This window comes from Brassica napus, chromosome A6 (genome assembly GCF_020379485.1).
Source record: "Brassica napus cultivar Da-Ae chromosome A6, Da-Ae, whole genome shotgun sequence".
NCBI classification, from domain to species: domain Eukaryota; kingdom Viridiplantae; phylum Streptophyta; class Magnoliopsida; order Brassicales; family Brassicaceae; genus Brassica; species Brassica napus.
This window is the reverse complement of record NC_063439.1, coordinates 6,989,762-7,004,494: the sequence shown is the minus strand read 5'-3', so window position 1 is coordinate 7,004,494 and position 14,733 is coordinate 6,989,762. Positions and strand designations below refer to the sequence as shown.

The window sequence follows — 14,733 nt, the reverse complement described above, 5'->3', positions numbered from 1 at the left end:
TAAGCAAGCAATGTACCAAAAATTGAACCATAAGAACATTTCTTAAAACCAACATTTTAGTTAATTATCTATACAAAATTAAAATTCAGCTGGGTATATTTCAGATATCAGGTACAACAAACGTTAATAAAAATATTTTAATAATCATATATCTGTATGCGGTAGTTTGGCACTTTTTAAGAAACTATATTTCTGAATGCCTAAATAGATCTTTTGAAAGTTATTTTAGAAAATTCGTTTTATTTAGATCCGATTTTTAGAATACTATTTTCTAAAATTTAAAGTTGCTCGGAAGACAATGCAAATTATAGTATTTCAACTCTTTTTCGTTGCACATACTTAAGAAAAATATTTTTATAAGTTTAGAAAAATAAACATTCTAAAATATACTCCCTCTGTTTTTAAATGTAGGTAGTTTTAGCAAAAAGAGTTTGTTTCACAATATAAGTAGTTTACATATTTCAATGCACCTTTTTCATTTATTGGATATTGTGTGACCAATAAAATAATATTAAGCTTTTTATAATTGGTTGAATTAATTGATTAAATGATATATTTTTTTAGATAACAACTTTCTAAATATTTGTGCTTTTAAGTAAAACTACTTATAATTAAAAACAGAGGGAGTATAAAATTTACTTAAAATTCAAAAGACAAAATCCGCGCGTAGCGCGGAAAAAAAGATCTAGTATATGTAAATACGTGATGAGAAAAAGAATCCTTTCTAGTTTCAAAAAAAAAAAAATATTGCATATTATCCGCACGCACTATCACATACGTTTAGCATGGAGCAACATTGCATATGCATGTGATATGAATCATATGATTGATCTCTTCCTTTACTATTACGAAATGTAAGAAAACTTGCATGCCTTATGTTGGTTTGAAATTTTATAGCAAGATTATATACAGAACAAATGAACAATGTGCGTAGTTAAGAAAAAAAAAAGAAGGTAATAATATTGAAGCCAACTAACCATATGACTATTGAGGATTTAAGTTGTTAGTCAACGGTATACGCTTACTTTTTTACATTCACTAGTAAGTAGTAACACACACAAAAGGGCTTTCGATGTAAGAGAAAGCCCATGTTCATTGGTTACTTTCTTCCATTACTCAAATAACAATTTGTTATTAATATATCAGATCAGACTTGTTAACCCCATTTCTTGGCATTGTTGCCCCTGAGTTTACTCTTCCATGTCGTACGTATAAGAAACTGGCGTACCTCTTGAGCCTTAACCTTTTTACTTCCGTTTGATCTCAATTTCCTAATAATCCAACCGAGTTTCCTAATGTTTATAGTTTCCCTAATCAGGGGCGGCCAGTGCGACCGCCCCGGAGCCTAGTCTAACTGTAATAATATTAGGGGTCTTGATTCTTAAAATTAGCATATTTGATCTAGATTTAGACAGCATAAAAATATGATATTTCTACTTATCTAGTTAAAATACCTGATATAAATGTGTATTGTTGTGATGATTGAGTCAAAAAGTTCTTAGTTACAAAACTAGCCAATTGTAGGGTTTTAACAAAAATTTTGTTTAAGGGCCTTTGGTAATAGTGAGCCGGCCCTGTCCCTAATCCAACCGGAACGGTAAGCCCTATAACGTTAACGTAATGACACAAGTGACTATAACATTTGACATTCCTATTCAGAAGTAATAAGCAATTGTCATGTCCTCAATTTTTTATGAATCTCTTACCAAAAAAAAACAAATCTTTACGAATCTCATATGTCTGAACCCCCTTAGGGAACTGAAAGCTACATAGAAACAGAGAAATGAAAACGTTTACAAGCGCTTGCTTTGTGTGGAAACTGAGTAAACAATAGAGATTGTGAAATATATTACAGGAGCTAGAATTCAGAACACTTTCAAAATCTCTCCTCGTTAGACCTCGTTATTGTTAAAGGAAAGAGAAGATAAGAAACCTTAGCTCCACCTGGATCTGCTACCTCAAGGTGCATGGAGCAACCATTAAATGGTGAGAAATTTGGAAACAAGATTGTCGAAATTCAGAATCATAATAATGTACTTTAGTAATTTATAATGCAACTTGTTTCATTAGATCTTTCGCTTTTTTGTGAGTGATTATCTGAAAATTGGTTAAGTAGTAGCATCTATGTTGATTGATACTGTACACTAACGTTTGTGTTTTAGAAAAAAAACAAAACAAGAAAATCACACAATGAATTTCTTTATTGATCAAATATTTGTACATCAAGAAATTCCTAAACAGAGCGAAAAATTAGTCTATAAGGTAGCGACTACAAAGTGAAGTACACAAACGCTCAATTCTTTGGACTACAAGTTATTACCCTCTGGTCCTTTTTACAAAATATGCTGGGCTCTCTGATGATGTAATCACAAAGGCACTAAGACAAACGCAGAGTATAACAGTGAGGAATGAAAGGAGAGAGAGTGCCCAATGATTCCTTATTCCAAGACAGAGAAGCTCAAAGACTAAAACAACAGAGCTTTCCGTGGCTTGTTATTGGATCAACCGTGGATATCTACTTCTTTGTACACTAGCAACTATACACAAGCCACAAGCAACTCCTAATTCTAATAGGTATAATAAGCAAAGAGCTCACATCTATTAAGTGACTCTAAGACGAACCTAACCATTCAAGAATCATAAACAGAGTTACCAGAAGACTCAGTCACCGATAAGGTTGAAAACATCTCAGAATCAACATAAAGGTCTCTCTCTCTAAAAGCGGACTGACGAAAGAGTTGACGAACTTCAAAGCATCTCAAGCACTCAACTTCATACACAACCTTTATCCCAAACCCAACAAGAAGCTGTTTGTCATGTGTAGTAATAATAACTATACTACCAGGACCAAAGCAGTTAAAGTCATCTGCAAGAGCATCTAACTGCTCCAGTTTATCAACATTGTTAGCCACAAGTAGAACTTTCTGACTCATGAGCCTCATTCTGATCAATCCAGAGGTTTTCATGGTCGAGTAACCTCCTTGGATCCTTATTAGAAACTCTTCTCTAAGATTCGACATTTGACAGTCTTGAGGAATCCCTTTAACGTTTTCGAGAAAGCATTTGCTTTGGAACTTCTTGTGGATTTTCTTGTAGACGAATCTAGCTAGAGCTGATCTTACACTGCTTCCCCTTGCCCATATTCCAATAAGTCTCACACCTTCATTAGAATTTAAACCTAACAATGGATACAGCTCTTTCATGTGTGCATCAATCCCAAGCTGGTTATTGAGACCATCACTTGATGGTGTTGCAGAGAGTAACAGCATGTTGGATATTCTCTTAATAATCTCATCGACTAGCTTCGAGTCATCATCACTGAAACAGGGAGAAAACGAAAATTAGATGGTTAAACATATTAATTATTTTAATCTTATATCTAAAATAACAAAAAATTATTTATCTAAAAATACCCAAAATATCAAAAGTATCTAAAATAAAATATCTGAAAATAGCTAAAAATATTGAAAATACCTGAAATACATATGGGTCATGTACCTAAATATCCAAATGAATCACTTTTCTTGTTTATTTTAGATATTTGATAAGATCTTCTTCCAATTTAAATGTTGAATATTATTTTTATTTTTAGATTTTGAAAATTTAATAAATATTTTAAGTTTTGAATATTTTATATAATTTAAATAGATATTGGAACTCCAACCGATCTGAACCTTAATCAAACTGAAATTTATAACTACTAAAATATGACTTAATTAAATCTCTAGCAAGAAACCTGAAACCCGAATAGATTCGGTCCGACTTGTGAAAGATAACATGATATGAAAGTACCAATCACGAGAGCAATGGCCAGAGATACTAGCCAAGTTGGTCAAAGCTTGCCTCCATGACACAACAGTCTCATGATTCTCCCTCCCTTCATGTTTTGTAAACTGTTCAGCCACTTTTTCTATCTGTCTCCTTACATGAGAAGGCTCAACGTTGTAGAAGATGGGCATGACGGTGAGCGAACCTTGTTTCTCGACGTCCATGATCTTGACTAGCTCATGGAGACACCAGGGGGAGGCAGGATATTTCTTGGAAACAACCACGACGGCGATCTTGGAACCCTCGATGGCCAAAAGGAGGTCTGAAGAGATACGACGTCCACTCTTGAGTTCAACGTCGTCTTTGAAAGTTCGAATACTCATTCGGATGAGTTCTTTGTAGAGAAAGCTGATGAAGATTCTGCGAGTGTCTTTGCCTCTGAAACTCAGAAAGACATCGAACTTTTGTGGAGTAGTAGAAGAAGACGGTGAAAACATTGGATTTGAGCACAAGTAAGCATTGATCTTTTACGTTAAAACTTTGGAAGATGATGAATACTTTTTAGGTAAGTTAGATGATATATATAACTTGAGGTTCGCATTTTTTTAATTAAAAAGAACAAAAGTACTGAGATATTTCCAAGAAAATGCTGAGAATTTGCCAAGAAAATGTTTTAAAAAGTCATGAAACAGAACGGGTCCAAAGATGAAAATCTCCATATACATCAACCAATATTTGAGTTACCGGTCCACGTGCTTTGCTTGATGTATGTTACATATGTAATGCAAATTCTAAGTTTATAAAATCATTATATATATACCTAACCATTTGAAAATTTTATAAGTATGTATGTATATTATAAAGTTGTGTCGAATTATTAACGTTTGCGATATAAACGTGCAATCGTAAGTAAGACAGAGGCGCGGAAAACACGGTAGGGTGACGGTTGATGCCTCATCAAACAGAAAAACTATCTGTGGTGCATAATTGATAAAGTTTTTTTTATTACAACTTATGAATTAAGGTCAGTAACGTAGAGGATTTAACAACAATCGAACTGACTTTTTCTTGAATATGATATCTAACAGAATATTAATTTCGATATTTCAGATAGTTTAATAGAAAAGTGTTGACGTTAAGATTTAGAAAGTAAATAAAAGGTTAATCTGTTGGTGCAACGAATGAAAGCAGATGAAAACATAAAATATTAATGAAACACTCACAACTCCTTTGGAGTTGGAGTTTACAACCTTGGATACAGAAAATAACCATTGAGAATGTAGTTTCGGCCGTGACATGATCGATTATCACCACAAGCATGACTTTGAACGTCGCAAGCAGAGCCGTTGAAATAAAAAAGACATTTGCTTCAGCCTCCAGAGAATAAAAAAATTACATAACACCTTGTCATCACTAATATGTATGACTAGGAATACTAAGACATAAAATGAAGATTATTAAGAATTTTGCTTTAGGTTCATGAATAGTCTCTCTGTTTTGACTATTTATACTGGGGTATTTACATGTAATATATGGAAAAGAAAAAAAATGTGGTCCACAGGTTATATTACTTGTTTTAGTACAACCAATATGGGATTAAATGTTTTCATAGAAATAAATTCCTTAAAATGTGGTTTTTGAAGAGGAAATAAACAGTGAAAATAATCCCTAAACCCTAACATCGTCAGCAAAACACTAAACTCTAAATCCTTAAACCCTAAACCCTAAATCCTAAATTACTACGATTATTTTTTACTTTTTAATTATAAAAACATAATATAATTTGACAAAAAAATATCGAATATGAAATAACATAATCATATTGGTTGGTGAACCCATAGGTTTACCATATGAAGTGAACCCAAGAATAAGTCGAAAATAATATAAGCTTGCACGATGCGAAATACTTATTCTTGGGTTCATCTTTTAGGGTAAACCTAGAGGTTCACCAACCATAAAATTATGTTATTTCATATTCGATATCTTATAAAAAAGTAAACAAAATATTGTCAAGTTATATTATATTTTAAAAATAAAATAAATAAACATAGTAGTAGTTACAGAAAAAATATATTTTTTACGTCGTTAGAAAAACATTAAATCCTAAATCCTAAACCTAGATCTTAAATCCTAAATCATTGGATAAATCCTAAACTATTAGGTAAATCTTAAACTCTAAATTAAAAACACTAAACACTAAAAAGTTCAGGATTTAAGATTTAGGGTTTTAGTGTTTTGCTGATGAGGTTAAAAATATTTTTAATTTTTTTCTGTAACTACTATTATTTTTTATCTATTTTTATTTATTTTTTCACTTTAAATATATAATATAATTTGATAATATTTTGTTTTATTTTTTAAAAGATAAATAATATAAAATAACGAAATTTTACTGGTTGGTGAACTAGATGCGAAATAAAATAACTCTATAAGAAACCTGTGCGGGCTTTAAACGAAATTTTACTGGTTGGTGAGCTAAATGCGAAATAAAATAACTCTATAAGAAACCTGTGCGAGCAAAGCCCATATAATTTTTAGGCAAGCCTAATAAATTCCGACACGTTCACTTTTTGACAATGTAATTGTTTTTTTTTTACTTTACTAAAACCCTTTTTAACGAGATATGATCGTTGTGACGAGAACCCTAATATTTCGGGCTCCCTTAAAGTAGCTAAGCACAATTGTGTGTACAACACTCAAAAACATTTAGATCTAAACCTCTCTAGCTGCAGAAATGGCGACAGCTTTAGTTTCCAGACTCACCAAAGGTAGAAAACGTATTCGTCTCTTGCGTATTTTTTTTATACAGCGAGTCGCTAATTCGATTATGGTTTTTATAGTATTATTTTTTCGTAAAGTTAACTTCTTCCAAGAAAAAACAAAACCTACACTTTATGCCATTACATCTTACTGAGTTAGGTCGGTAAAATATATATAACAAAAAATCCGATCTTTTGAGAACTTATCATGAAATGTAGACTCAAAGAGTCAAACTTTTGTCCATGCTAATTTATCATGATATGATTGACGTACATTATGAGCAGGACGTTCATTGCTTGGAGGTCTTACCAATGCCTTCTCTGGTTTGATGAGTTCATCCACTGGAATGATGAGTGGAAGCACCCTCTCTCAGGTTAATATCCTCTGACCTTGGTTATAAAACGTTTTTTTTTTACATAATGAGAGAAAACATGTGAACTGTGTTGTCCCCTGATGATGATTTCCAATTTTTGGCAGCATCAGCAGCAGCAACAAAGGACGTTCATTCAAATGGGAACGAGACTCAAAGTGGTGGATAACTCGGGTGCAAAGGAGGTGGTGTGCATACAAACTCTAAGGGGAAAGAAAGGAGCAAGACTTGGCGATATCATCATTTGTTCAGTGAAACAGGGATTACCAGAAAAAAAGAAAGGGAAAGATGATGCCGTACCGATAGGTAAAAAGTTCAACTGGAAAGATTTTATAGGGACAGGTAAAGTGCGCAAAGGGAATGTCGTCTACGGTGTGGTTGTTCGTGCTAAGATGCAGAAAGGTCGTGTTGATGGAAGCCAAGTGTGTTTTGATGACAACGCCATCGTTATTTTGGGAATTAAGGAACCCAGGAAAGAGTATTCGGGTGGTTTCTACCAACCGATTGGTACCCGTGTGTTTGGTCCTGTCCCGCACGAGCTGCGTCTCAGAAAACAGCTCAAGATCCTTGCTTTGGCTCAGGACCTTGTTTGAGTGAGATTATACACCACTCTTGCACCAGCTCCTATTATTATTATCTCTTTATATTATGCTACTTTATTCCATTCAGCATTTAGATTTCTGTTTGATTAATTAAAGGTAATTTAATATTCTTTTAGTCCCCAGCTCTCTGCTCCCTAGTGAAAAAGAAAAACATTATGAAAATGGAAAGACTTGTAAGTGTTACATGAACCACCCTCTCTAAACCTGCATTGTTTATGTTTTATAGATCAGTTTACAGCAACATCCCTGTTAAAACAAGAGAACTCTTAAAACAATAGCAAAGACAATATTTATCTTTTTTTTTTTGTTCAAACAAAGACAATATTTATCTATTACAATAATATATACATAAAAGGAGATAAAATTACATAAATATTAAGGTTAATGAGAGAGAAATTCCAGTTACATTTTTCCTTAAGCCACATCTCAAATATCACACACAACATGTCCATCTACATTTTATAAGACAAGAAAAGAACATTTCTTCTATTCTTCTTATACATAACAAACATACACATTCAAGTCCATGAGAAAAAGGAATGGACTTTAGCTATCATCAAGGTCTTAATTCTTCTTCTCCTTCAACATTTTCACTTCTTATTTTTTATGTAAAACTTGTGGAAATTAAAAAAATAATAAAAATTATATAGTATTGTAAGAAGAGCTGGAGCGTACACTGTTTTCAAGATTTGGTCTTGAACTTTCTCTGAGCTTTCAGGTCAACCACTATGATAGAGATATTGTCTTTGCTTCCCTTCTGAATAGCGAGTTTGGAGAGATAATCAGCTGCGGCTTGGCAAGCTTGGTCTTCCCCTACACCTCTCTCAGCTAAAGGCAATGCTCCATTCTTCTTGTGCCACCATAAGATCCTTTTCCTCGCAAACTCACAAGCTTCTTGGTTACTTATCACATCCCAGAGTCCATCACTGGCTAATATAAGACACTCGTCTTCTCTTGCTCGTGGCATAAACGTCACTTCAGGATCTGGTATCACATATGGCTCCAGATATTCATCACCTGAAGAAAATTCAGAGAACATCCTCTTGAGGAAAAGTAATGATTTTGTAGAGACTGTAATAGGTAGTTTGACCTACCAATGGATCTTGACATGGCGAGAACGCCGGAAACACGTGCGCCTTGCCATTGTATAACTTTTCCTCCAGCTCTCTCTATTCTTGCATACTCATCCTCTCTATCTGGCTGCAAAAAGAGGATATGAAATAAAGAAACATTCTCAGATCGTGTGTATTATTGAAGGATAAGGAGGATTCTTTTACTTTGTGATCAACTGATAAAGGCATGGAGTCTTTGCCACGGAGTAGGACAGCTCTTGAATCACCACAGTTTGAGACTATTATATGTGATGAGCAGACCAGAGCAACCACAGCAGTTGATCCCACGGTTTCAGGGGAAACAGCCTCGAGAACCATCTCATCAGAAGAAGAACCAACAACAGGTCTACTGACTTTGCCTTTAACTTCACCATCAACTTTCAGATAGCAATCGACAAAGACTTTCTCCCACTGGACCTGCCTACCCTCGCCAGTGTTCCTCTCGCACAACTCTTCTTTGATCCGTTCGATTTCTTCAGCCAAAGCAAAATGGATTCTATCTTGACAATAGTCAGCAACCTGCAAAGAATCCCATTTCCACCAAAGGCATCATATATCTACATAACAACCTGCAAAGCATCCCATTTCCAGTAAAACCCAATATCATAAATACATACAACCTACGGCAAGTGGCAACAAAACATGACTTCAAGAAGAGGCTAAAATCAAATCTAGTGTTCTAAAAATCGGTTTAGGTGGCAAAGGAAATGATTTTTCTAGACCGACTATCTAAAAAATTGATCTAGTCGTTTAGAAAATTGGTCTAGGCGCCCGCCTAATCAATACTCTCCTATAAAGCGTCTAATTACCGCCTATCAATTTCTTGAACATTGCTAAAATCAATATTAACGCTTAAAGCATACCTGAGCGCCTCCATGGCCATCATATACACCAAAGAAGTGACTAGTGAGGTGTGTGAGACTTGGACTCATCCCTTCATGATCCCCCATAAGCATTTTAATAGGTATTTTCAGACAATGAGGCAAAGCACTGACAGCATCCTCCATCTCAGATCTTCCACCGCAGATTGAAACAGTGCCCCAAAGAGGTATACATTCAAGTTCATAGACACTCCTGCTTCCTCTTGCAACGTTATGATGAGTTTCTTCAGGCAACCTAATGACTACCTCTGAAGCTGTCGCTTCCATACTCACATCGTGATTCAGACTCGTTATAAGGACTTCAGCTGTGGGAACCTGATCTATGGTCGTCTCGTTTATGATAATGGCCGTAGCTAGAACCCTCCCGTTATCTGTATCTGGCAAAGTTATTTCAGACCTAGCGTTCACAACTATTAAACCCTCGCTTATAATAGTCGCATCATCAGATACTAATACCTCATCTTCTTCTGATTCTTGGACAGCTACGCCTAAATCAGAGGACAAGGATCTAGCTTCAGATAGTGTTTTGTCTTCCATCATATGTTCAACCTCTCCATTACTGTAACTTTGATCTTTCTGATGGGACAACATGTCAACTGCATCAGTAACGTTCTTCATCTCAGTGATATCTAAAGTCGACGAGATTCCTGAGTCACACATGGTGTTGGCTAAGCTCAAAGTCAGTGCAACTGCTGGTGAAATCTCGTCCATGAGCTAGCTACTCTTATGCTTACTTCCACCACACCTTAACGGCTACACAATTCAATAAACTTCATCTTCTTCTACTCCTTCATCTCTAAGTCATGGTCTGATGGTCTTTAGTGATAAATACTACATCCAACTCAGCTCACACTAGCTTGGCCAAAGAGTAGCGAATCAAGAAGAAGTGCGTACCTTTGGTGAACAGATCTGACGGATCTATGGGACAGATCCTCTGTATCTGGTGGGGTTTTGATCACTCCTAAGATCCTCTATAGCTCTTGATCTCACCAAACCAAGAAAGACCAGACACACAGACCTTTAATTAGAAACCAAACCCCCCAAAAGATCAGCCTTTTTTTCCAAAAGAGAGGACACAAAGCTCAAAACTTTAGGAACTTTATCCAAAAACAGAAACAGAGGATCAGGTGAAAGCGAAGCGCAAGGACAATAACAGAGAGGGTTTCATGAATCACACACAAAAAGTTGAAACCTTTATCTTTCCAAAAAACGAAACATGGGTTCACCTGGATCTAATGGTCTCTTACTACTACCCCCACAATAAAAGAAGATAAAACAGAATAAAAAGAAAAAAAATAATGAATAATTAGGAATCCCAAATTCTTTATGTGACAACGACCTTGATCTTAACACGTTTGATCCAAATCAATTATTTAATTAATTAAAGCTTTCTTCTATATTCAATAATGGCTAGACAGATGTCCTTTAAAGGTCAATACTTTGCTCAAATCTTTAGTTTTCTATGCATTTATTAAAGATAAAGATCATTAACTTAATCTTTACAGAACACCACAAGACTTGTCTACCAAATATACAATTTTACAAGATGGAATTTTCCAAAAATATGAGTCAACTAAATTTTTTTTTTTAAAAGTCCTCTCTTTTTTCTTTTTGCTTCTCTGTACATTTTTACTGTTCAAATCTGTTAAGAAATAACTATAATTAGTAAACTGCAAACACCATTAAAAAGCTTTGAATTTTCTCAACAAACAGAACAGTTCAAATCAGTTTCCTCTGTTCTTTTATTTATTTCCCTTTTCATTCGGGTCTCCTTGTTTCTTCCTCCTGAGACTAAAAGTCTTTATATGTTTGCTTGAGAAACAAGTTTCTGACATTTCTTTCTCTTAAGGTGGACAGGATGGCTGCAAGAAGAGTTAAAGGAAAAGACAGCAATGCGGTTACCGCCATAGCTATTGACAAAGACAAGAACAGCCAACACGCTTTGAAGTGGGCTGTTGAGAATATTGTTGTCAATTCTCCAAACTGTATCCTTCTCCATGTTCAAACCAAACTGAGTAATGGCATCATCATCATCCTCATCATTATCTATATATCATTATCATCATCTAATGAAAAACTTTAAACAGGAATTGGTGCAGAAGAGAACACAGAAGCAGACAACGAAGAAGAGGCGCATCAGTTCTTCCTTCCCTTCAGAGGCTTCTGCGCTCGCAAAGGGGTAAGAGATCCTATCAAATCCACTCTTTCTCCTTCACATTTATACAAACAAAGTCTGAGCTCGCTCAGATTATGGCAAAGGAGGTTCTGCTTCACGATATTGACATAGCAAGTGCAATTGTTGACTACATCAACAACAACTCCATTGCAAATATAGTCCTTGGAGCCACCGCAAGAAACTCCTTCCTCAAGTATCTATCTTAATCTCTCGTATATAACCTGGCGTTAACTTCTGCTAAAAACTCACTGTGATGGTGTCTTAAATCAGGAAGTTTAAGACCGTAGATGTGCCAGGGACCCTGCTTAAAACAACTCCAGATACATGTGCTGTCTTTGTTGTGTCTAAAGGTAAGCTATTAACAAGCAAATCAGCGAGTAGGCCTCAGACACCTCAACATTCTCCCCAGCCTCCAAAACCACACCCACACTCTGCCATATCCGATCCTGGCCCGGCAAGCTCCATCACTTTCAGTGATTCCGGAAGGTAAATCAATCATTAATCAAACATAAAAAAGTTGTCATCCGGTTCTGTCTGGTTAATGTTTTTGCCATTCCTGAAGGTCATCTCCTGCATTAAACGGAGGTTTCTCTCCACCTACAGCTCATTTCACGCCATCTCTTATTAGGAGTTCTCCCTCAAGGTTTAGCAATGGACTCTCTCCCAGCGGTCACAGTGGTGAGTCAAATGTGAGTTTCTACAGCATCCTAGGAAGATCCACCTATGGAGGAAGCTCCCACTCTTCCACATCCATGGTTAGTATAACATTCTCACCACGTTTCAAATCCACGTTTTGCCACCAGGCGTGTTTGACATTTTCTTTCGAAATCTGTAGTCTGAGTTAGCAGATGGAGAGGAACGCTTTTCTGGGGGGAGTTATATCACTGAACAGGTAAATAAACGTTTCAGAAAAAGTTAGATTTGGTCTGAATGTCAAGTGCATGGTACTGAGATGTTTCCGTTTTATGTGCATAAATATACTCAGAATCATAATCTTGAAGCAGAGGTGAGAAGATTGAGACTCGAATTGCAACAGTATAATGTTTCCATGGGCAGAGAAAGTGTAAGATTACTTACTTCCATGTGCACAACTGACAAAGTTTCCTTCCAGAGATGTGTGACTAATTATCAGACACTGAATGAATATGCGTGTAGGCCCCTCATCTTCAAGGACCAAGCGCTGCCGCCGAATCTATAAAGTTGGAGGAAGCAAAGGTAGCAAGAGACATGCTTAGGGCAATGTCTGAGATGGATAAGCATAAAACACAGAGCGAGATCCACGCTACCGAACTGGCGCACCGTCTTGCGGAAATGGATAAGCAGAAGAGAAGACTCGTGGAGATGCAGGCCAGATTCACGGAACAAGACATGGCCAGTAACGTATCTTACAGAAGATATAGCATCAGAGATGTCGAAGGTGCAACCGACGGTTTTTCAGACGCTCAAAAGATTGGGGAAGGAGGTTACGGACCTGTGTATAAAGCCGTTCTCGAAAACACTTCCGTTGCTATCAAAATCTTGAAGTCAGATGTCTCACAAGGCCTGAAACAGTTCCAACAAGAGGTTGAGGTTCTCAGTTGCATGAGACACCCTAACATGGTGATCCTCCTCGGTGCTTGCCCCGAGTACGGCTGCCTTGTGTACGAGTATATGGAGAACGGAACGCTAGAAGATCGTCTCTTCTGCAAAGACAACACTCCTCCACTGTCTTGGAGACAACGGTTTAGAATCGCTGCTGAGATTGCCACAGGACTTCTTTTCCTTCACCAGGCCAAACCTGAGCCACTAGTGCATAGAGATCTGAAGCCGGCAAACATACTGCTAGACAGACATTTGAATAGCAAAATCAGTGACGTTGGCTTGGCTCGTTTGGTGCCTCCCGCTGTTGCTGATAGCTTCACCAATTATCACATGACAGCTGCAGCCGGTAAATAACTTTCAGTTTACCTTTTAAAACCAATCTTTCCATCTCCTAACAATGGACCACTTGCTGAACACAGGTACGTTTTGTTACATTGACCCTGAGTACCAGCAAACAGGAATGCTTGGAGTGAAGTCTGACTTGTACTCATTTGGTGTGGTGCTTCTGCAAATCCTCACAGCTATGCCAGCGATGGGATTAAGCCATAGAGTGGAGAAAGCACTTGAGAGAAAGAGACTCATAGAAGTTTTGGATCCCAAAGTATCAGACTGGCCTGAAGAAGAGACTCAGGTGCTAGCTCAATTGGCTTTGCAGTGCTGTGAGCTGCGGAAAAGGGACAGACCTGATCTTGCTACCGTTCTGTTGCCTGCACTGAGCAAGCTAAGGGAGTTTGCAACAGAGGATCATGAAGACGATAGAATATACTCTGTGCCACGTGCTCACAATTCGGTTCATGACGTAGATGACGACGATAGAATATTCTCTGTGCCGCGTGCTCACAATTCGGTTCCCCGTTCCCCAATATCTTCTTCCTCTCAGGTTGGTTTCTTAGAACCTGTAATTACAGAACTATACTTTCATTTTAATCATTTTATTTGCAATGTAAACAGTGGATGCATTGAGAAATTCCTATTGATCCCATACCTACCAGAAGAAGGCGACAAGACAATGAGAAGGAAGATTTTATTGGTCTTTTAAATAATTTGTGCTCCACCCAAAAGTTCAATGTTGATCTCCCATATTGTCGGAGTTCCCATCTTGTATATGAAACACTTTATTTTTTAGTCTCGTGAAAAGAAACACTTTCATTATAGAAGAGCTCTCTCGTCCTTGCAAAATCTCGTCACCTACATTCCATCTGTAGCACATATAAATCTTTATAAGCAACTGCATACCGAAATTTGAAGAGTAGAAGCTTCTTTGAATGTTGGACAAGATAGACGCAAAGATGTAAGTAGCTAGTTGCACATAACAATCTTCTCAAAACCAGAACATAGAGAAAGAAACAAAGACTTATGGAGCTACACCATTAATATCAGCTGATAAAGGGACCTTGTTAACTCGAGACAATTCGGGCTTGGAGAGACAATTACAATACGCAAAAAGCAAAATACTTTAGTATTGGGAAACAAAGCACAAGTT

At 36.6% G+C, this 14,733-nt stretch overlaps 4 protein-coding genes across 4 annotated transcripts; 2 read left to right on the top strand and 2 right to left on the bottom strand.

Annotated features, from left to right (window-relative positions):
- Window positions 1-1,667: 1,667 nt before the first annotated feature.
- On the bottom strand, window positions 1,668-4,641 carry LOC106349879 (disease resistance protein Roq1-like). Its single transcript, XM_013789839.3, has 2 exons — window positions 3,793-4,641; window positions 1,668-3,318 (listed from the first exon to the last, which is right to left on the bottom strand). The coding sequence occupies exons 1-2, from the start codon at window positions 4,263-4,265 to the stop codon at window positions 2,631-2,633; spliced, it is 1,161 nt and encodes a 386-aa protein (XP_013645293.2). The 5' UTR covers window positions 4,266-4,641; the 3' UTR covers window positions 1,668-2,630.
- A 1,861-nt stretch (window positions 4,642-6,502) lies between these two features.
- On the top strand, window positions 6,503-7,610 carry LOC106351391 (50S ribosomal protein HLL, mitochondrial-like). The gene is made up of 3 exons (XM_022688179.2): window positions 6,503-6,536; window positions 6,813-6,901; window positions 7,006-7,610. The coding sequence occupies exons 1-3, from the start codon at window positions 6,503-6,505 to the stop codon at window positions 7,489-7,491; spliced, it is 609 nt and encodes a 202-aa protein (XP_022543900.2). The 3' UTR covers window positions 7,492-7,610.
- A 245-nt stretch (window positions 7,611-7,855) lies between these two features.
- Window positions 7,856-10,782, bottom strand: LOC106346859 (protein phosphatase 2C 7). The gene is made up of 4 exons (XM_013786310.3): window positions 9,476-10,782; window positions 8,778-9,131; window positions 8,595-8,700; window positions 7,856-8,517 (listed from the first exon to the last, which is right to left on the bottom strand). Exons 1-4 carry the CDS (start codon window positions 10,202-10,204, stop codon window positions 8,183-8,185), a joined length of 1,524 nt encoding a protein of 507 aa, XP_013641764.2. The 5' UTR covers window positions 10,205-10,782; the 3' UTR covers window positions 7,856-8,182.
- A 366-nt stretch (window positions 10,783-11,148) lies between these two features.
- On the top strand, window positions 11,149-14,289 carry LOC106349882 (U-box domain-containing protein 35). The gene is made up of 9 exons (XM_013789842.3): window positions 11,149-11,508; window positions 11,581-11,672; window positions 11,741-11,862; window positions 11,940-12,155; window positions 12,232-12,424; window positions 12,505-12,561; window positions 12,655-12,732; window positions 12,825-13,596; window positions 13,670-14,289. Exons 1-9 carry the CDS (start codon window positions 11,352-11,354, stop codon window positions 14,287-14,289), a joined length of 2,307 nt encoding a protein of 768 aa, XP_013645296.2. The 5' UTR covers window positions 11,149-11,351.
- The last annotated feature ends 444 nt before the right edge of the window (window positions 14,290-14,733 follow it).